The 24,368-nt window shown below is 28.7% G+C and overlaps 2 protein-coding genes across 5 annotated transcripts; both read left to right on the forward strand.

The window, feature by feature from the left end:
- Nucleotides 1-86: 86 nt before the first annotated feature.
- Nucleotides 87-24,111, forward strand: LOC119672925. 4 transcript variants are annotated; one of them, XM_038084099.1, is made up of 15 exons: nt 87-126; nt 3,239-4,395; nt 4,455-4,577; nt 12,676-13,618; nt 14,975-14,995; nt 16,133-17,001; nt 17,062-17,414; nt 17,983-18,182; nt 18,249-18,432; nt 18,537-18,545; nt 18,984-19,584; nt 21,719-22,394; nt 22,463-22,599; nt 22,755-22,993; nt 23,824-24,111. In XM_038084099.1, exons 2-15 carry the CDS (start codon nt 3,255-3,257, stop codon nt 24,088-24,090), a joined length of 5,763 nt encoding a protein of 1,920 aa, XP_037940027.1. In that variant the 5' UTR covers nt 87-126; nt 3,239-3,254; the 3' UTR covers nt 24,091-24,111. The 4 variants fall into 4 exon arrangements, with proteins under 4 accessions (XP_037940027.1, XP_037940024.1, XP_037940025.1 ...); XM_038084096.1 differs by lacking the exon at nt 18,537-18,545 and adding an exon at nt 18,833-18,886; XM_038084097.1 differs by lacking the exon at nt 18,537-18,545 and adding an exon at nt 18,833-18,886 and having other exon boundaries at nt 22,466-22,599.
- On the forward strand, nt 9,795-12,093 carry LOC119668526. Its single transcript, XM_038078064.1, has 2 exons — nt 9,795-10,257; nt 10,378-12,093. The coding sequence occupies exons 1-2, from the start codon at nt 9,916-9,918 to the stop codon at nt 11,833-11,835; spliced, it is 1,800 nt and encodes a 599-aa protein (XP_037933992.1). The 5' UTR covers nt 9,795-9,915; the 3' UTR covers nt 11,836-12,093.
- Nucleotides 24,112-24,368: the final 257 nt, after the last annotated feature.

Genomic DNA, 24,368 nt, shown 5'->3' on the forward strand with positions numbered 1-24,368 from the left:
TCCAGTGCAATTAAAAATGCTTTAAAATAATAATTTTCTATAATTTAAAACCATTTTTCCTTATTAAACATAAATCCCTGTGTCTACAAAAATTGTGTGAAATAATTAAAGAAAATATAATATAAGGTATTTTTTATTTAATGACAACTTTCATTTTGCATATATAAGTTGTAAATTAACAGTATTAGAAATTGCTCATTCAATTATTCGATAGAATTATTTTATTAAATGGATTAAATGGATTTATTTAAAATTTTTACTAATATTGTATAATTACCAATTATAAAATTATACCATTTTTGCATTCTTCAGTAGACTAGCGGCATTCCATTGGAAAGTATCAACCCTTAAATACAATGTCGATTACCCCGCAAAAATGATCAAATTCTGCGCATGCAAAGTAAATAAAATGTTAGCTTAACTTCATCGAAACTCGTCTTAAGATATAGAAGAAATAATAAATACATATTAATAGATTTTCCCTACGTTAAAAAAATATGCATGTCCATAAAGTGTAACATTTTTATCTGTGTTATTTGATAAGATTAAATTTATCTATCACAAAATTACATTACCTTTTTTAAAGCAATGCGAAAAAAGAAATGTTTTAATAATTTTCATTTTAAATTTACCTACAAATGATTATTATTATAACACTTGAGATATTTAATCTTGTATTTACTTAAATCTTAGCTATATATGTACAAATTTTTTATTTGTTATCATTATTATTAGAAACTTCTTAATACAGTCACATAGGAGTTGTAAATGTACATAGTAAAACAGGCATCATTAGTCCTAGAAAGTGTGTATTTATATAAGTACATTTGTGATTTCTTTCACAAATTTTCTTCAATAATATTTAGATAAATCATTTTGGCCAAAATTTTATTAATAGTAGTAACTTCCTCAACACCGGATTCTGCAATAGCAGTACACCCCCATACAAGGATACCGCAGCCACCATATTTATCTAGTATTTTAATTACACATTTTAGTAATTTTTTTCTACACACGGGTTCGATTATCATTGCGAAATATGATGAATTACTTTCAGTGCAGTATAGATATTAATGTTCCATATCAAAACCATGTAGTGATACCTATTTTAGAATAATTGCTATAGTAAAATAAGTTTTACAATTATTTCCAGCAAATACACAAAAAACCGTTTAGATGATTAAGCTTACAATATTAAAAACTGGCACTGATTTTGTCCTCTTCCTTAATGATATAATGCAAACCAATACATATACATATATAATTAACTTATCCGTATGAACGCGGACTCTGATATAGCCACAAAACTTCTTTTTATGTTACTATAATGTCAGATTGACCGATATATTACATACGTTGTGAGTACATCGTCACAACTACCTTTTAATAGTGACTTACAAGCAAAAAGTGACGATAGGTATCTCCGTGGTTCCTACAGTATCATTAGCGAGGCATCCATGCTAACATCAAGTCCTGTTTTTCATTCTTTTTAATGTTACTATGTCCAAAAACCCAGATGAGCGCAACTAAATCAACGCGTCGATTTAGTTTAACAATTACATTCTTTGACTACTTTCGATTTAATACACGACAACCTTACATATAATACCTCCTGTTATGATTTGCTGAGTTGACTACTTAACTAAAATGTCGTATTTAAGTTTTGAACGCATTATGGTTGTGTATATGTAGTAACTATTATCGGGACGAAGCTACTAGTTTGCGTTTCCTGAGAATTTTCTATCATTGTGTCGTCCACTTTATTAAGACACTATACACTTGTAGTTCGTTTGGACAGAATCTTTCTAAGCTTAGCAGATGCTCTGTTTGATTTAATTGATTTACAAAATTCCTTCTACCCTTTGCTTTTGGTTTTCCTGATAACTCATTTGTATTAAGATTTCTTGAAAGCTGTGTCTATCTCAAAATTAAATATTCTATCGTCTAACTTAATTCTAGAACTAATGTTAACACATTTAGCTCTATTAAGTTTTGCCTTAGTTACTTATAACGTATTTTACCTTCTTTTGGTTTCTATATGGAATGACATTGACATTACTAAACTTTGAAAAAAGTTTCCGGTCAGATATTATCCAGTAATTAATCTCGATTTCTGAATTTTCAGAAAAAGTATTATATCTTGCATTTCCTCTTATCCTGCGAAATATTTTTAGTTAAAAAACTAAAAGTCGGACGATTACTGTTACTATAAGTAACAATAAAATTTCAGCTGCTTAGAAAATTAAAAAATATAGTACGATATAGTGCGAGCTGCATTAATTTATTTTTTGTTATGATGGAGTGATGTGGAGAGTATTACCTGAACTAAGCTTTAGTCGCATAGCATCGTTACAAGCGACCTATTTTAAAAGGTCAACTTAAAGCACATTCAGCATCCAAGCAGGCCTTCGTTGTGCAGCTTCTTCCCAAAAGCGTCATATCTCTGTGCAACTTGGCTGGTTTTATCGCACTCTATAGATGAACAATGATATGTATTCACTTGAGATGGATAAGTATTGAGGTCATCAGGAGAATTCCTAATATTAAAAACACCTATGAAATTTACAAGCTATTTATACTTATTGCAGGTCTTATATTTGATTTTAATTAGTTGGGTTATTGATTTTGTCCTTAAGGGTATCAAGTATAAAATGGTGGCAGGATGGATCTGGTTTTGTTGTCCTGATGAAGGCAAAAGCGAATTTGTCGAAATACGAATAGATATATACAAAAAATATATACATATATACAAAAAAAAAACAAAACCGACTATGTGTGTAGATCCCTCTTTTTGACAACCATTCCAGTTAATCAGATATTGTCGATAGCTTTAGTGGTAGAAACAGTTAACACACTACTATTTCTTTTAGTGTATTGAATATCTAACATTCTGCATCCTATAAATCGTGTAATTTAATGTTTAAACGATTTTGGGTGCATTGTTTACTTCTGTTGTCTTATCAGTTTTTTCGTGTTGCTTGTCCTGATTCTCGCTATATCTCTAATATAATTTGTATATTAAGGCTTGTTTCACTTCAAATTTGATATTTAGCATGGGTTTTGATAATTAAATATGTAATATTAATATATTAAAATGATAATTATATACAATAATTATATTTTTATTGAAGAAACCTTAGTGCAATCAAAATTAAATTGTATATTATTGTTTTTATATGAATTATTATATATAAAAATATGCGTTCATTTGTTAATAGTTAATTTTTGGTTTTTTCAGATTTATTGATTTAATCATGGAGAAGCCGATACATCCAGCTGGCAAAGTTTCTCAAATAGCAAATCTTTTTCAGAGAAAACATGTCGAGAACTCAATAGCTGTGGTTCGTACGGAATCGCATTCAACCCGTTTTAATAACGCTCGAGCTCTTTTTGAAAAGCTTGGAGTTGAGAGTAACTCAAATTTAAGCATTAAGATATCGCGTTCAAACTCGCGTGATGATAATCTATGCGATTTAAATCACCCTGATCGCTGTTCATCAAGGTCCTCAGATCATTCGGCTTCTCCACCAAAAAAACATTCACCATTTCCTCCAGGAGCAAATGTCGCCGCATCAGTGGTGAACAATAATTGCACACAAAGTAACGGATGTGTGACAACAAATAACGTAAAATTTATTGTTGAGCCATCACCAAAACTACATCACAATGTATCTCGTATTAAATCGGATGATATTTGTTCATCTAGTATTGGAGGATTATTGCAATCAGTCGATAAACCAGAAAAGCCTGAACGCAAATTTAATTCACGTGAATTAATTGAAAAGCAGAAGAAATGGACTTCCCATTTTACAAAAACAAAATCAAATCGTAATCACAGTGATCAAAATCGTTGTGATATAATTCGCACTGGTCCTGGTACTATTCTTATACCAGGTTCATGCATTCAATTGAAGGAAAATACAGATTCTGTATCTATTGACAATTCTTTAAGTGAAAGCTATAAAGTTGTTCCAACTGATGCTGAAATGAAACCACCAGCCTTGATTAATTCTTTAACGTCTGTAATAAGCAAACCGCCAAGTCCACCAGCTCGACAAAAAATAATACCACCAGAGATAAAACCGAGAAATTGTAATAAAGTGTCGAGTCCTGTAAAATCACCGCCTTTACCACCTCTACCATCTGTAAAGCCAAAAAATGCAAGCCCTGTTAAAGTTTTGTCAGATTGTGTGCGATCTCCAACTAAGACTGATAAAACTTCGTTTGCTCATTTAAATATAACTTCAACTTCGCCTTTGAAACATTCTATTGAAGAAGACACAAACAAAATTGTGCCATCGGAGAAAGATCCGATGACACCTATTGAAAATTGTCGCGATGTTGGAAGGAACCATTCTTCCACTTCTGTTATCTGTTCATCTTTCTCTTCCAAAGGTATCTTTCGAAATGTTTGCATATTTCTAAAAATGAAAAAATTAATTCAACTCGTTTAGTGTCATCATCAGGACTGTGCTCTCCTGTTCAAACTGAAAATGAGAAACAGGAAAATGAATCAACGGAAAAGTCTGAGGTTCAAAGTTTTTCTAAAGACTTGTATGATCATCAGTATGACAATGGTATGCTTATTATAAACAAATACAAACTAAATTCCTTTTTTTCACTTCATTATTGAAACTTTATTGTATTATATCTTTAAATATTCTACTTAAATGATTTTGCAATGTCAGTAGAAATTAATTTTGTATTTTATTTAAACATTTAAAATTTTTTTTACCATAATATACTTTATATGGTTGTTTTATGTTCTATTTATGTTCTATCCTTTTTAAAAATATTTATCAGCGGGTAGTGCTTTTAGATTGTGACATCCATAAAATTGTGGATTGTTATATAATTTTATTCAAACTCCCCTAATTTAACAAAAAAGAGAACTAATTTCAAAACGTCCAAAGCTTTTACATCAAAGCATCATGTAATGGAATTTATGTTGCTTTTTCGTCCACATTGGGAACTCTCTTACCTACACCACTGCAGATTGCAAAGACTCCTTTGAAAGCGGAGCAGACTATCATATTTTAATGTCATTCAAGAGAAAAAATCTGTGAATGACACTCAAAAATTATAGTCTGCACCTTTGAATGACACCCAACCAACATGTTGACGTACTCATCAACATTTTGGTGAGCACATCATTCAGCTTTTCGTCAACATGTTGTATATAACCCAGAAACTTACATTCGTCATTTAAGAGCATATTTTTGGGTGGTTGCAATAACACACTTGCAGCGCAAACACCCTTATCTTCAAAAATTTTGATTGAATGAAAGCATGGTCAAGTTCAGTCTCCAGAATAAATTTAAGCAAGAGAAAGCGTAAATTGAACTACATTCTAAAATGATATATCTAAATATCTAAACAAATTACACGACGATGGAATATTATTATTTCACAATTAATTTTTAGAGCGGAAGCGATGAAATTATTATCTGACAGTTGATAGTTACAGAGTACTTATACTTCTACCATAAATCTCACAAATGCTTTTACACAAACATTTACAGAATACTTTAAACTGCAGTGAATTTTTATCAAAATTTCGCTAATTTTTGCTCTAAAAACAAGCCCTACCACTCCAATGCGTTACTTTATGCAGTAAACTGACAAAATAACAGCAGTAAAATATGGTTTTAATGATCATGTAGATGCAATTGGTGACTTTTTGAGAAAATATTTCATTTCAAATTGATGTCAACATTTTTTAGATTTAAATTATTTCTTTAACCTTTCTTAAGATCGTTGTTTTGGAACCTACTGTTGAAGTTTCTAAAAATTATAGTTGCCTCAAACACAGAACAGTTTTATTCAGTTGCTTCTAGCATGTCTGTTAGACCTTGGGTTAGGTTTACCGGTTGCAGAAAATCGATATTGTATGAAATTTCCTAAAGTTCTTGTATTTAATTTGAGTTTCATATCGGTTTTCTTGTTTTAAAACGCGCAGAATTATAGAACAGATAATATTAAAGGAATTACAAATACGAAAGACATCTTTTTTCTAAGAGATATTAGACGGAGGCCTATGAAGAGCTGTTCACAGTGCAACAGTCGTCTCGAAGATAATACTCTTGCCTTACTCTAACAGCATCTATGTAGATGTCTGTTAGTCCATATTTATATTCGACCTCACTGATATTAGTTTCATTGCAATAGGTGTCGAAGGGGACATACAAAGAAAGGGATCCACGAATGCACTTTGGAGGGTTGTAGTGAGTTTGATGTGATTGGGGTGAGCTTCTGTGAGGCGCGAAAAAAGTATTGCTCGAACAATAGTTGCTTATGCTCTTTTACAAAAATATTCGAACCATCTACTAGCACAATTTAACTGCAATCTTTCTCTCTATGTTGTCATCCAATGTTCGATTGCCACAATATATGTATCTACTTGAAAAGAGTTTTAAACTAGAATCAGGCATATACCTAAAAATTAAATTAATTGGTTAAGTTTTCGTTTTAGGTATTGTATATGAATAAGTAATTCAAACAAGTTTTTACAAAAATGTTATTTTGTAGGTAGCATAATAATTAAAAAAATAGTATACTAACTACCATAGTTGTTTTTATTATAAATTGCTATGAAATTTGAAAATACGGTTTTAAACATCATTTTGATTAAAAAATAACTCATCTGTCTCGCTTGAATATTTTATAAGCGTTATTAGATAAAATGTGATATAGAAGCTTAATCGTCTAAACTTCTAATCGCTTTGCAGTTTTAGTACGATGGAACACTAAACGATGAAATATTTTCAAATTACAGGAACAAATCAAAATGTTTAAATATTAGTTTTTCAACCTTCTTTCAACTTTCAAGTTGGCAGGGAAATTATGAATTTGAATTGAAATAAATAAAGACATTTGATAAAATTGACTCTTATTCATATCGGAAAGCTTCGGACGTGAATTTAAGAACTGATAATTCAAGACGTAAGACGGCATTGGTTTTTTATTTCTATTTCCTTCACTTTTTCCACATTTTCTATTTCGTACTAATATTTTGCGCCTAAAGTTTGTATTTTATAGAAAATAGACGACAGCACGTCATTTTCAAAAACTTACGATTTCTTTTTAAGATTCGGTCTTGCGATGGTGTGAGTACAATGTTTCCGCGATGGAATAGTTGATTCCATCGCGTACTTTCCCATTGTTTTTATTAATAAATTTCTTCCATGTTTGGCACTTTCACTTTTTCTACCTGATAATTGTTTTATCTATAGATTTTAATACTTCGAAAAATACAATTTATAAAACTTTTAATGCAAAAAAATTTTTTCGGTTGAAATAATCGATAATATATATATTCAAAACTATGGAATATAACATCCAAATTGATGTTTACATACATATAAAAACATCTTTTTTAATAATCATTTTCCGATGTCACCAGCAATGCTTATTTGTTATGAGACAATTGAGACACTGAGAGCAATTTAATTATTTTTATTTTCATCTGAAATAATTTCAATTTAGTTATAGATACATTTTCGGGCAAGTAGCCAAAAATCAGAGAAATCTTAAGGTTGAGCAATGTTTATTTAAATGGAAATCTTCTCAAAATAAAACCTAAATGTGTATTTTTTTATAATTAAATATTTAGTTTTGTTAAAGTTTACATGAAAGATACAAGCAATCATTGGACTTGATTACAATATTATTTAAAGTTATAAAATGACTAATATTTAAAGATTTCAAATTAAGAAGTTCATTATCTTATACATATCTAAACATAAATTTATATAATAATGTTATGTGATCAGTAATTGTTTAAAACATTAGTGCTACTAGTATACCATATGTGCTTTTGTTATTTAAAACGATCAATTATCTAGAATATATTTTTTTTACTAATTTCGTTACTTTACATTGAGAATTTTAAAGTTTTGATATATGTTGGAAAAGTTAAGCAACTGAAAATGCGAAAAATGAATAAATATTCATGTATATATCACATTTTGATTAAGATTAAGTGATCTCTTTAAAAAAAATATGCTTTGTTCACGAACATATCAGTGTACATTTGCTATTCTTTGAGTTGATGTATATATTCCACTAAATTATTCTATTATTTTGGGTATAAATGTTATCAATTTACCTAATATATATTCTTTATAAGCAGTAAGTTACTAATCATAACCTATTACAATAATTTTGCAAAGAAAACATTTATATATATATATAATTTTATATAATAGATTTCTTATGGAACATTCTATCTTAAGCTTTAAAAAATTTGCTTGCTTTGGATATTCTAGATCATCTTTTTGTCTTTTAGATTTATAAATCTTGCGAAGCATAGCGATGAAGCTGTATTTCATTAAAAGCAAAACATCGCATAAAGAAATATTTTTTATTGTACTTAATCTGTCTATGAATGCGGTCAGCATAAACAATACATTGTTACTTTTGCTTGACTATTCTGCAAATGTGTTACCCAGTTTTCAAAAAGTTCATGTATAATATTGTCTATACATTCGTTTCGTGTCCTTACAGTGTTAACTTTCTCTTGTAAATTTAGTGATTGTTTCTTTAATGTTTTCTGGAGTTACATCTTAATTCGAGCAAATAAAAAGGAGTGGGCGTCTTCGGTTTCTATATGATCACTTTCAATTTTGACTTACGAATAAATTGTCACTGTTTTCTTTGAGACAATTCTATTAGGTTTATGAACATAATTGATATGTATTGTTTCAAAATTTTTCCAAAAAAGCATTGTGCAAACATCGTACGAAAGTAGTTCTTCAATGCTTTGAAAACATCTTATTAGCTTATTTCACAAAAAGCCACTGTTACTTATAACTTATGATGGGAATGAGACGTACCTTATAATGATTGATACATTCGTTTTAAATTTTTACTGGTAACCTATTTATGTTGTACAATAGTATAGGAAGCTTTTAGACCTTTCGTTGGTCATTCAGTAACCAAAATTGTCAAAATTGCAATGAAAAAAATGTCCAAGTTTTGTCTAAATCCCTCTACGATCCTGACGAGAACAAAAATATTAGTTTTGTAACAGTAATCCAAAATTTGTCGAATTATTTTGTAGCTCATTAAATAAATTATTATAAGAGCAAACAGCCATTTATGTACAATTCAATATGCATTCATTCTATCTATTTGTAGAAAGTAATATCCTTATTCATATTATTTTTAATGGCTTTATTTACATACATTCTGCTCTAAAGCTAATATTAATTCTTCTTTAATTTCTTTTCCAATTGTTATTTTTAAAAGTTGACAAGTTTCTTCAATATTTCTAACTTTTCATCATCAAATATAAAAATATAACAATATTGTATAGTTCTTATCTGCATGTTATATTGTCAAAGAGGGGATTCTTGAATCCTTTGTTCGGGTATGTGGTAAAAAGAACGACTCCTATGTATTATTTGGGCATGTATGTATTAAGCAAAACTACCCAAATTTTCTTTTCAACATAAATTTGTGTGTATTGTTGTTGTAGGCGTCTCGTTCTATCGTTCTTGTAAATAATATATCTTCAATGGAAGTTTTGATGAGACATGTCCATTCTAAGCGAGTGGCGGCCTGACGGAGACCCGAATGTATCTAGTAATAAATAAATATCATATTTTTTACTAATGTAAATAAAAAAAAATTCTATATGTGGGCAGGAATATTTGTTTAGTTAATTTTTCAAATTAAATCTAACTATTCTCTCGAGATTAACTTATTTAATAAACAACAAATAGTTTTCATGTTCACTTATAATTTACAAACACATTTTTGTATTCCTTTAAGTTTTGACAAAATATGTTTAATTTTGTAAGAATTCATTTTTGTAAGAAGTTGGGAAATGTATAAAATGGAAATCATTTGGTTATATTCTGTAGTTGATTGTCGAAAGTTGCTGTATCTTAAATAGAATAGAAAAACCTAAAAATGAATGAAATTAGTTTTACTTTGCTAGTTCTGATTTTAAGAAACGTGGCGTGGATAAACTCATGTGGTCATGATTTTATTCTAAACACAAATGCTACAAATCAAGATGATGAATTGGTCTTGAAATCGGTGTCAAATAAAATTTTCGAAATTGCAACAAAATATGCATCATGGGTAAATTTAATTTACAGTAGCCAAGATACAAATAAGCTTGAAAGTTTTCTTTTTAAAAAAATGATCGATTTGCCTGTATATTCACTTACAATAGACAACTTTGAATTGGAACCAAATCGTAATTTTACAAGTATAAACATATTTATGATGCCGGAAAGTAAAATAAACTCCAGCATATATTTAAAATCTATTCAAAATTTTATAAATGGAAAACAACGTAATAAATTTCTTCATAAATATATATTTGTTTGGATGAATGCATCTATAAGTCAATTGTCAATTTTATTCAATACAATGTTTCATAAAGGAAACGTGGACGTTGTTACAATTGTTCATCATCGTAAAATTTATACTTTTGAGCCATATACCGAGAAAGGATTTCAAATTAAATTGATTAAAAATAATAAATACTTTTATGATAAACTTCGCAACTTACATAAATTGCAATTAAAAATTTCGATGTTTTCTGACCAAGTTCGGGCAATTCCGAATAAGAACTTTAAAATTAATGGTTTTTCAGCAATTGATGGGATGGTTGCAAAAACTATAATAAATAAATTGAATGCGACTGCACTATATATTACACCAGAAGACAATGAGAGTTACGGTGCGTGCAGAAATGGAACTTTTACTGGCGTAATAAAGGATGTGACTTCCGGAATCACACAAGTTGCATTTAATACACGTTTTGTTTTGAATTGTATGGAAAATCATATAGAGCAGCTATATCCTTATCATAAGCGAAAACTCTATTTGGTAGTACCAGCAGCCAAAATGGCTCCACAATACTTAATTTTTGTTAATACGTTTACCAATTCAGTGTGGCGTTTATTACTGACAAACTACTTGTTCGTTTGTATATTTTACATAGTTCTGTTAAAAGTTACGACTAGAATAATAAACAATTATAATGTTAAAAAATTAAAGTTATTGCAAATATTAGAATTATTTGTTAAAACACAATTAGGTGAACCGGTTGAGGGTTTCACTAAAATAAACTCATTCCGTCTTTTCCTGATAAGTTGGATACTATTTAGCTATGTTCTGACAAGTATTTATTTTGCGAAATTAGAAAGCAGTTTTGTGCAGCCTACATATGAATCGGAACTAGATCACCTTGATGATTTATATAAATTAAAGGTTCCAATATATGCTGTTAATAACCTTTTAGATGCAGTCAAAGATGGCTTAGAAAGGAAACACTGGGAACAAATTAAAGCTAGATCGATTGAATTGCCATTAAACTTTACTTACTATTCTTATACTTTACCAATTGTTGGAAAAACAAAGAAAAATGTTGCATTTATTTTACGCAAAGAAATTGCGAATGATCTTTTAGTTAATACGTTTAATTTTGAAGAGAAACGCCCATCATTTCATATTGTTAAACAGTATTTAAGATCGATGCAGCGTACATATGTCGTTAGTCTAGGATCTCCATATTATCATAAATTTCAACAATTATTGGATGCATTTTTTGAATACGGCTTATTACATCATTGGCTCCAACGTGACACCTATCACCGACAATACAGTCGTAACTATTATACCGATAACAGGGGATTTCCGTTTGAGTTTTCAAGTATATCAGACATTGATGATGATTATATCCCAGCAAAAGTCGTTTTGAGTTTAGACATTTTGCAAGGATCTTTTTATTTGTGGTCCATTGGATTATTATTAAGTTTAATTGTATTTTGCGTTGAGTATGTAATTGTATACTACAAACAGATTAAACGATATTAAAAATATAAAAAAGTTAACTATCCTTTCCCTGATTATATTTTAGGACTATACGTCGGATCTTGATGGTGAATGATCCATATCTTCCGAAAAAGAAATGGTTGTATACCATTCGGAATTGACCGTTTTACGTTCCTGTAATGGTGTCCGTATAGTTGCCACTTTTTCCACTTCTTGTTTTCTACATTTTTGATAATTGTAGATAATTGATAATTTTAATAATTTTGTTGTTTTTAGTACTTTATTTTTTCTGATGACCACTTAGCCTGTCAACATTATTCAGATAGTTTTTGCGTATCATTATGTTAAATAAAAAAAATTGTATATTTAAATGTAAGAAATATCTTCTTTATTATATAAGTATATAGATACTCTGTAACATTCTAGTAATAATATTGCTTATTTTAAATAAATATAATAAATTACAAAGCTAAAGACACACAGTAATATGTTCCTGAGTATAAGAAAATTTTGCAAAGTTTGTAGAGGTTTGTATAATAATTGGATTGCTTTTTATATATATTTTTAGATTAAATTTCTTTATACATAAATGTATATAAATAAAAATTTTGTTGATGGTTTGCAACTCATAATATATGTATTCTATAATTTTTCTACGAAATATATATAATATATAGTTTGATCTGTTGTTTCATATAAGATAATATTCATTCATACATATATGTTTCTATTATTCCTATTAATTTATAAAATTTGGCATAATAATTTGACTATTCAAATAAGATTTGGTGATGTTATATATAATAAATTTTATATAAAAAGGACTTATGTTTTCATAAAAATATGTATTTATGTAATGAAAAATATATTTAAAATTTTTAGGTTATTCCAATAAATCAGACTGCCAGGATCAACAATTAGATGCCACAAACTCTATCTCGCCATTAAAACACTTGCCAGCGCCTGTGACTAATACATCATCAAATATCATACAAACCCCTGAGATATGTTCTCGTTCTTCCAATATTAAATCTTCATTAGCCAGTAATAACAAAGCAGCGACATGTGAAAATAATAAAACGGTTTATACAGATGTAATTTCTGAGGAGCATACACTAAATTATGTTGATGTTGGCTTTAGACATAATCCAGATGGAAGTGAGTCAAATGACGCATTTGGTGAAAGTCAGTTTCATAATGTATCAAGTGCTTCGGAATTGCAAAAGAAATTTAAAGCAAATGGTTTTGCCCAAGAAACTTCTACAGTGTATGCAACTATTAAACCGGAAATCCCGCCTCTTAATGAACTCTATTATGGCTCAATAATCGATAAAGGTAAAGTTCCTTTATCAAGCTCAACAAAAATAAATGAAACGAATAATAGCGCCAGTATATCATCATCGTCCACAACAGAAAATTTGCATTTAGTTAATGATGTCTCATCCACTGATGATTGCGAAACGTTTAATTTGTTGTCATCTAAAGAGAATAATCAATCGATTTTACCATCTACCAATGATATAAAAACCATCGATTCATTTCAAGCAGATGTTTTAAAGGAGATAACGTCTAATTTTCCTCAAATTAATGAGTTTGATATAGAAAAACAAGGTTTGCTATCTACGGAATCTACAGATATTTGTACTACAGAACACATTGAAAATGTAAAGAAGTTTGATTTGGACAATTTATCAACTACACCAACTCATAAAAGTATTCGGACATCACCAAGGATTACAAAGCCAGCTGCTGAAAATATTATTCGCGACGATACTCTGCCAGATGCAATGACAGCCGATGAGGCCGAACGCTTGCTAAGTTCAAGGTAAACGCATATTTAGTTTATATAATAGATATATAAAAAATATAATATATTGTGTTTAAAGTAAATATTTATATAGTTATTTATGTTGTGATCTATGTTGTTTGACCGTTCTTACACATAATAAAGTTCTTATGAAAATGGTAAAGCATACTTGGTGGTCGTAGACGAGTGGTTCATGGTCGTAATTGCTGTTATAAGTGTTTTAGAAACATTACTTTTTTCTGGGTTTCTTCAAAGAAGTTTGACCCATACTATGACATTTGAATAATGAATAGCTCCGAGTCGTAGACTTGGCCATTATGGAATCTGATGGGTTCAGAAAAATAGAATTCGCTGCTTCTGAAATATAAAATTCTTTGCAATATTTCGAAGCTAATATTTTGATGATATTTTTTACAGTCCTCTCTCTTATGATCAATTTTACACCAGCAAGAGATTATTGCAGCACTCAAAACAAATAATGATAAAATAGTGAGTGACTTAAAACTTCACAGCCCATTAATCCTTTTTGAATTCTTCATTTTTACAATTCTCCACTTTAATTGATAATAGTAGATATTGGAACTAATTGTCTGGCTGGGAGATAGTAGCGTATAATCGTTGATTTCTTTCCAATTCCACTACACACGCAAATTTGGATCTATGTCGTCATATCCAGGTTTGCCATCGAGAGTTCTATTTTTTCTATAGAGTACTATAGTTTTCGTATATCATTATTAAAGATTATCATTATCCAAATTTTTTTTTACCCGCTCATTGCATAAACGGATTATTCAAATATCTACATAATTAATTGTTTTTTCTATTATTTAAATATTATTTAATTAGATATCTAATATGTCTTTGAATTTAAATAAGTTCGAAAATTATGATGGTTATATTGTAAATTGATTGTTTTGACACATTCTATTCCCGTTTTTTGGACCTAGGAATCACCTCATATATTTAAGGAACTTTGTTAGGAAAAAACTTTGTATTAATTATTTAAATAAGTTATACACCATTGTCTCTTTATTTAATTTTTCTTAAGCCGTTGTTTTTTGAAAAAAAATATTAATAAGAAAAATTTATAAAAATCTGTTTTATCATTAAATGATTTTTAAGTACAATGTTAAATATTCTTATGATTTTTTTATGATTACATACAATATATTTATATTTATGTTTATATTTATTTTTATTATTATTTTTGTTTTGATATGTCGATTTTGTTTGCCGTGGTCGTACGATAAACTGCACCCATCTCGCTTCATATGCTCCATTGAATATTCCTCGATTTGTATGCCTTCAATCATTATAAACGCTATTTAAATATGCTTCATTTATTTTTGCATTGTTGTATGCTTGAGTATTTAGAATTTTGGAAAGTAAAATAAGGTACGTATTATTTTAATATATAGCAAAAAATAAACCTTTTAAAATAAATAAATTGTGGGAATAGAGAAAGTTGAAAGTTAAGATTAGAAAAAAAATACTTATTGTATATATAACTTTATGTAATACTGGTTTAAAGTTATTATTTGGGAATATACGTTTTTATACATATAAATAAATATCGTAATATAGTTCTATATTATAGAACTATACTTATACTTATACTTTATTACTAGATTATGATGTATATACAATCTGTGCAAAAAGTATGCGGAATTATTAAATTAAACACCAAGAAATTATAATTCAACTTAAATATATTTTGTTGACTTTAAAGTAAGCTCATCGCGAATGCAATAGAAATATGTCACCGGTTGATCTCATTCTCTCAGAACACCTTTAGCCAATTTTCTTTAATGACCATAATCGACTCGATATCTCTTCTTCGAAGTGATATTTTCACTTCAGCTCAATAACAGCTCAACCATAGTTTTATGCAGTTGCATAACACTTGAAACTTGAGAAAACGGCTATTGTAAACATATTTTGTAGCAACGTATAACAAAATAATTGTAGCGCTATATTTTATGTGCGTTTTCTATATTATAAATTCCGGATACTTTTTAAACAGAATACAATAAAACTATTTCATTTAAAATGTTTTACCAGGCCGAATATCTATTGGGATATATGTATTAAATTACATATCTTGAATGCTAAAAGAATTCAATAGTTTGAAATATCTAAATATGTAAAATTTGAATTGGGCTTGACGAAAATTCGACGAAAAACTCATTTATCAAATAATTCAGATTATATACTATAAACGGCACCATTCTATATATTCAGAATTCTATACACATCTAACAATATTAAAACTTTATTTTTGGACTAAAATATATTTAACACAATTTAATAAATTTATTTCAACAAAATTTTATTGTTATTTCTATACCTTTTATTGTACTTTCTATTATTTTATTTAAATTTTTAAGCAAGTATTGTACATAAGCAAGGTACATTTTCTCAATTACGCACTTATATATGTATATATTTATATATACGCTTATATATATGACTCAGTACCTATAAAGTATGTGACCTTATTATTTTTATTTTGTTTTTCTTTTTCGCTTACAGACAACAGCCTTTGCTCTCAGATGAGCAAGCTAAAGAAGTTGAACAGATATTATCTGTTGTCCCTTCAGTGGGAGCAGAAGTGGCTACAGTTGTTATTCCATCTACTGTGTCAACGAGTATTAATGACGATACGACCGATTTATTAAGTTCAGCTCTAGACGTAGAAAAATATGATAAAGAATTATATAATATAGATAATGGAAAAGATATTGACACAGTTAAAGAAAATGAACTTGATGATATAAATGGTTTAGGAACCACCCAAATGAATTTAAAAAATGCATTAAGTTATGATAAAATAGACGATGAAGATGAGGAACCTGAATGGTTACGTGATGTGCTAGATGCTCCAAACCGAAGTTTTGAGAACTTACAAATTGTTCAAACGAATAAAATGAGTGACGATGTTAGAGAAAAAGGTGAAAATGATGAAAATATTAAAGAGGAAATTATAAGTGAAATAAATAAACTAAAAAAATTTGAGAAACGCGATCAAATAATGAATGATATAAAATCAGTACAATCAAATGAAAAATCTGTTGCAAGTCCACAAGATTTTTTTAATCAAACTACAATACAGGATTCATTACATGAATCGATTGCATCAATTGATTCAACTCAATCGGATATAACACTTAATCAGACTACAACAATTGATGATAGTATTATATCAAGTAAACATAATTCTACGTATTCTTTGATTGAAGGTGAAAAAGATTCTATTAATTTCAATAATTCGTATACTACTGCTGACTTAGAAGATTCACAGTATTACATACCAGAATATCCTCCAGTGCGAAGCAAAGAAGTTTATGTAGAATCTGGCGTACATTATTTTGAAGATGGGAATTTTTGGATGGAAGTACCAGGTAGTTAATGAGTTTATATATCATATGAACACTGATTTGTATATTTGTTTAATAATATAGGTTTGTTGGACTTCGATAACGATGATCTTTTATATCCCTCCATATGCGTGAAAAGAAATACTAAAGTACGTTTTAGTTCTGGACCGATACAAGTGTTTTCAACATTTTCTGTTACTGATTATGATCGTCGAAATGAGGATGTCGATCCTGTTGCTGCTTCAGCAGAATATGAATTGGAAAAGCGTGTCGAAAAAATGCATGTATTTCCCGTTGAATTAATGAAAGGACCAGAGGGTTTAGGTCTCAGTATAATTGGAATGGGAGTTGGAGCTGATGCCGGACTCGAAAAATTAGGAATATTTGTAAAAACTATTACTGATAATGGAGCAGCAGCACGTGATGGACGCATTCAGGTAAGTTGTAATTTTAAAAGAGTTTTATTTAGGAATATAATAATAATAACAATATGAAAATTATGAATAATGTACGTCTTCATTTAGTTATTATAAAGTAAATTTTGTTTTGATGGTTGTTAATACTAATTTTTAAAATACTAATTGTAAGAGAGAAAAAAGAGCTTGGTTTTAAGTACCATAGTCTATATATCCATATTAATGTATATTGTAATGAAGAATAGTATAAACACTATTGTCTCTAGATATTATCTATTTTGTGGTTAATTGGAAGCAGTTTTTCATTGACATGTGTTGGATAACAGAATGGTTAAAGTTTTCATTTTATAGTATGAATAAATTAAAAATTTTTAACTACACGTTAAAACTTATTACTAAAACAGCAAGATTTGAAAAGCAAGATTTGTCAACAGCATTTGAATGAAATAGATCTGGAATTAAGTAGCGACTTTGAAGTCCGGGTAGATCTTTTGTGCTACTTTAACAAATATCACAAATAATTTTATTCTGAAAACTGTAGTTAAACATTATTGGAGATAAAGTTTATTTTTTACTTGTTTTAAAATAGGTGAATGACCAAATAATTGAAGTCGATGGTAAAAGTTTAGTGGGAGTAACTCAAGCCTATGCTGCATCTGTATTGCGTAACACTTCAGGACTAGTCAAGTTTCAAATTGGACGGGAAAAAGATCCAGAAAACTCAGAGGTAGCACAATTAATAAGGTTGAGTTTACAAGCAGATCGTGAAAAGGAGGAAAGATTAAAAAGGTTAGTTAATTTAAATCAAAATTAAATTAAAAATTGGATTTCAATAAGTTTTTAAATTAATGATAGACAACAGGATGAATATTTACGTCGCACTCTTGATTATTCTGAAGAGTCTACACAGCCAATATCAGCTAATTCAAGCGTATGCGATGGCCCAACAAGCCCTGTTCAAATAGATAACCCAATCACAATGGAAGTTGAAGCTACTCACTCACAGGAAGTTGAGTCACTTAAAAGATTATTACAAGAGGTAAACATGTTATATTATAAATAAATTATATTGGGAATATCATATTTAACAAATTTGTTTTAAATGCCTGCACTGACAAACATTTTTTACAATATATTCTACAGCATAAAGCGGTAATTTTAATATACATATTATTATAATAATCTTTTTTTTCTTATATGAAATATAAAAAAGTTTTGAATGTGTATATTAGATTTTCAAAACTTGAAAATAATACTATTTTAAAAATAAATCAGAGCTTATAATGTAAACATACTTATTTAACGTTCATGTTTATTAAAAGTTATTTTGATCTATTTTTATTTATTTATTTTAATTTTATTCTTTATATATATATTTATTATTTTATTTATTTCAATTTATTTTTATAATTTTTATTTTTATTATTTTTATTTTTTAGAATGAAGTAAATTGCATTTTAAAAGACGATTTTATAGAAAAACTAAAAATGAAGGTTTGTTTACATCAAAATTCATATTTTTTTTATTTCAACAAGGAAAAACTAATTTAAAATGTAATAATGGTTTTGAAATCTCTTGGATTTAAATTAGTTGGTGAAACTGGAAACAACTGGCAACGAGAATGAATTATTGAATGAACGACTACGCCAGTGTGAAAGGGAATTAACTAATATTAAAAAAGAGGCTTTGAATCTACAGAACATGTTACAGCAATCGCAGACTCAATACATGACTTTAGATAAAAAATATAATAAAACGAAAAAACTTGTACGGGAATATCAGCAACGTGAAATTGATATGTGTCATCGAGAAGAATTCTACCAGCAGCTTTTACAAGAAAAAGATACTGAATACAATGCGTTGGTCAAGAAGCTTAAAGATCGCGTTATTAACTTGGAACACGAATTACAAGAAACGCAAAAAAAAGCTGGTTTTCCTATTAGTTTGCCATATGATAGTACCACACTGAAATTAACACCACAAATGATTAGAAAGGCACCGCCAAAACCACTTTTTCAAAAGTTAGACACTGAACTCTCAGATACTGAAATTTCTGACTTATCGCCAGATGGCGAAGGCGTAAAAACGGCTACGGTGGAAAGAAAAATTCCAATCAAAGACGAATTGGATGCCGCTGTGCCACCCCATGAGCTATTGGACAATTCAGTTACAAAAACTAAGAAAGATTTAGGTGAGTCACACAGCACTTTCATTTTATTAACTTAAATACTGTATAATATTTATAACATAGTAAAATAGAAAATCAATACTTGGTAAACAATCTATCAAAATTTGTAGTGTAGTACCTTTGACTACTTCACAATCTGTCTGACATTACGCTGACAACTCATTTGGTGATAAATCAGAGTGTCAAACTAACAAATGCTGTAGATCTAAATGATCTATAAATGATATGTAACCATTTGCAAATGTTACATAAGTACATTTCTGACAAAAAGCCAGGATTCAATTTTCATACACATAAATTCTTTTCTCAGCAATTTTATTATTGTTTCATAAAATATACAATTTTTCGGGCTTAAAAACATAGCCGCCTAATATTACTTATGTTTAGAGATCTTTTAATATATCTTTAATTACAATAGCTGTGTTTCAGCAAACATGATCCGCTCAATGATCTGAATCATCTTTGCTGAAACGATACGGATCACGTTTGAAAATAATTGGCAACGCATGAAATATGACAGTTGGGTTTGTGTACAAAATTTTTTGATTTGTGTGAATAATTTTGGCGCTAAAAAAATAAGTGAGAAAATTTTGAATACAAAAAATCTAAAAAATAGAAAATAAATAAAATCTGTTGAAATGTCTGAAGTATTTACTTAAAAACTTAAATTTAATTCTATAGTTAATAAATGAAAATTGCATATGTTATTAGAATCATCGAGCGAAACTGACTCTTCCATTCCCTTTTTACTAGTTCAAGTGTATGGTATTAAGCTCAAGGGATGAAGTGTATCAGCATAGATATAGTGGAAGTTTTGTGGAAACGATCAATAATTTTTTCGTTAAAGATTATTTGATTGATATTTGCGCATAAAAAATACAATTGCTATATATTAATTATGTTTCATATTTTAATAGATTTGTTAATAAATTCCAATCAGCAAATGCAAAATAACCGTGATGATCACATTTGGACGAGAGCAATGAAGTAATTTTATATATTTTTGTGGTATATGGCAAATATGAATACTTTTTGCAAATTTGGTATTTGTTTTGGCATACCAAGAGCTTCTGTGTGGAGAATAATTAAAAAAACTAGTGTTTAGCTTATATCAATTGGACACTAATTTAAAATACGCACTTGGTAATAATGCAAAAATGGAAGCTTCGAAAAAATTCCCGTTCGTAATTGGTTGTATAGACAGTACACATCTAAAAATAAATGCACCAAACCATAGCAAATAGGCTTATTTCAAAAGAAAGCATGACTATGGCTTAATGTTGCAGGCAGTTTGCGATGAAAATGATTTTTTTATAAACGTATATGTTGGAGAGCCTGGTTTCTTATGTATTGTTCTGTTTTAATTAAATAAATGTATTCACCTTAATTTTTATATATTCATTTCAAATTAATTGATATTAATAAATTATCAAACAACACTTTTTCAATAATAATAAAACGTAAATTATTAAAGTAATAATTTTAATTACATTGATAATTAGAACGTTACTTTAAACAAAGAAATAAATAATAATGACATATTAATTAAATAAGTACATAAAATGAATAATAAATAAATAAAATCAATAGTAAATAAATATAAATGTAGATTTGTTTAAAATTTTACTGCACCGTGCATCGCATTGCCAACCTTATTTGCATTAAAATACGTTCCACTTTTATCTTTTACATACATTCCACATTGAACCAGAAAGTGAACCAGATCAATTGCTGGTTCACCCCATTGTTTTTGTTTTGCATGTAAAATTGAGCGGATCATGTTTGCTGAAACACAGCTAATATAACATATGAAGAAAATATCACTTAAATATCGTAAATATTTCAATACATTATAAAATTGTATATTTCGAATAAATTCTTAGTAGATCGTCTACAATGTGGTCATTAATACTGAAGATTATTATCAATAACACTAAATATGGGCTAAGGTAGACTGAATTATCTGTTATAAATAAAAAAACTATAATTTTTGTTTGAAATAAATAATAACAAATAAAATTAGTGTTTAACATATTTTTTATATTCTATAAGGTTCTTCAAAAAATGTATTTATTTTTTCTTTTAAAATAATTAAAATAATAATACAACATAACTGTAATTGTTTTTGCTATCATAGCTTCCAGGAGCGGCTTAGCTAACCGGCAGTTGCCCACATCGTCAATCAGTTTGAACTTTCCAAACAAAGAACACCACAATGAAGCTATAGGAGAAGATTTGAATAAAGTTCAAAATAATGTTACTTCTGAATATGAATCTCTAGAATCTGAAGAGCCATTGTCGCATGAAAGTATTCAACAGCAACAAACTGTCAATAACTTAAGTGGAAATTCTAATCAATTAAATCACACCACAGGCACAACTACTGCTATATTACTCAATTGCATTTCGCCTTCCTCAGCCTCTAATTCAGTAGCAGTATCAGTATCATCTCGAGAATTACAAATAAATCAACTGTATGCGCAAGTGCAGAAAGATCATAAGAATTTAAGTACACATTCAACAATACCAAATATATTTAAAACAGCAATTGGTTCTCCAGTTGAAATATCCGGTAATGTTAATGATTTTTATCGAGGAAATATGATAACATTCGGAACTGGTAATCGAGAACTCAATAACTCATACGATTCTATTTTGGGATCAAACGATAAACTTTCCGAAACTGAGCAGTCTGAAAATTGGATGTATCCTAGCAGAAAAAGAGTAACTTCAACTGCTATCTCATCTTCTGGAAAAATACAGACAATTTCATTATCAGATCATCTTTCACAATCCTTACCAGAACGAGAAAGGTAATAAACTTTGCGTTAATAAAACTTAAAGAAAAACGTTTAACTTTTTATAATGTAATTTTAAATAGAAGACTTGGAGATGGTTCATCACGACACTCAAGTGATGATTACACTGAAGTCAATAAAAATCAAAGCACAGCGGCTATAAACTGTAAAACTTTAATTAACGAAATTCGACAAGCAGTAAACGAAGCGCAACCTAAAGGTAACAGTGATAAACAACTAAACTAATAATAAAGACATTATTCATATTAAAATTATAATATAATATATTTGTTTTTTTTTATTCATCTTCGTGTGTCTTCATATATATGTCTTCAACTGCTCGTAATATATAATTAAAATTTTTTTGTTAAGCAGTTAAAAAAGTTATTCCTCAATCTCTTTCACCACCTGGCACAGTACCATGGCAGCAACAGCAACAACAAACAACAGGACCACCGTCTCCAACCAGCATGTCTTCTGGCTGTTCTTCTCCCGGATATTCACCCAGTCGAGTTTTAAACTTGTCCGGTTCAAGCAATAGTTTCTCAGATCGAAAAGCCTCTGCAGGTTATAATTATAAAGGTGGTCCTGTACATGAGTGGACGAAGGATCAGGTAATATGATTTTTAATTAAAGTATTGAATTTAGTTTTGGCTCAAACTGTTGGTTAATTTTAACTATGTACTTAGGTACTTGCAATTATTACACGAGACTTTTATCATTGCCAAGCATGAGTGATAAATTATCATTATGTGTCTAAATGACCATTAGTGGTCTTTGCATGTGCAGCAGTGCTGCCTTTTCAAATGAAACAAAATTAAAGTTGAAACGTTGCGGGTATAGGCAATGTTGATCATGCTCCTTTTAGTATCTTTTTAATAATATAGTTCTAAATATAAAAAAAATTATCATATAGTATTATTTAAAAATTTTCAAAAGTAAATTTTTAGGTTTTTAATTTCGTAATCAATTGTAGTAATACTTCAGCGATATTTATATAGATAATAACGATGTAAAATAAAAAATAAAAACCAACAAAAGTTTTTTAGCATGGGTACACATCTAGTTTTAAACAATGTTTTACCAAAACGATCAGTTTCTTTCATTTTGGTTGTTTGTTCATTTAAAATAAAAATTCACACTCTTTCAGTAACTAAAAATTTATGATTCCTACACAACTAATTCTTAATTATAATTAAAACTATCAGATTATGTTCAGAAAGGATCATTTAAACGTGTAGGAGTTACTATAGTACTAGTGTTATGTATACAAAAATATATTAAAATTTGATTAGTATAATTGTTGTTATACTAATCATATACTACTCATATTCGAAAATTTTTTTTATCATACATATTAAGCAGTAATTCCATTAGAATTTTTATTTCTTTCAAATATTAATATATAATTCATATAATATAATTATACATATTTTCTTTGAAGGTTGGGCATTGGCTTTTGGGAATAGAATTAGAACGTTACATTCCAGTTTTCAAAGATCACAATGTTGAAGGTGGCGCGTTACTTACACTTGATTCAAAAGATTTCAAGACGCTTGGAATAAGCGGTGAAGATAAGCAGCGGTTAAAGCGACGTCTGAAAGACCTAAAATCTAGTATTGAAAAGGAACGTAGAGATCAGGAGCGCGAACGTCGAGAAAGAGAAAAAGCGATAAAAAAAGCAGAGAAAAAAGCGGCCAAAAAAAAGTAAATTTAAGTAGTCAAACATTAAAAAATTATCCGTAAAACTTAGTTTAAAAAACCAAAAACAAAAATGTTAAAAACACATTCTTTTAATCATAGTTATTAAATAATTGTTAATTTATTATGAATTATTCTTACAGTATTAAGTATTAATTAATATTGAATTTTATAATTGGAGTTATTTTTATTTTAAATAGAAATATACAAAATTAAGTTTAAACGAAGTAACTTTTAAGTTGGTAGTCGTCAAACCTAAAAATATACAAACATATACCTTTTAAGTAT

The sequence above is a fragment of the Teleopsis dalmanni genome, chromosome 1 (assembly GCF_002237135.1).
Source record: "Teleopsis dalmanni isolate 2A chromosome 1, ASM223713v2, whole genome shotgun sequence".
NCBI lineage: Eukaryota > Metazoa > Arthropoda > Insecta > Diptera > Diopsidae > Teleopsis > Teleopsis dalmanni.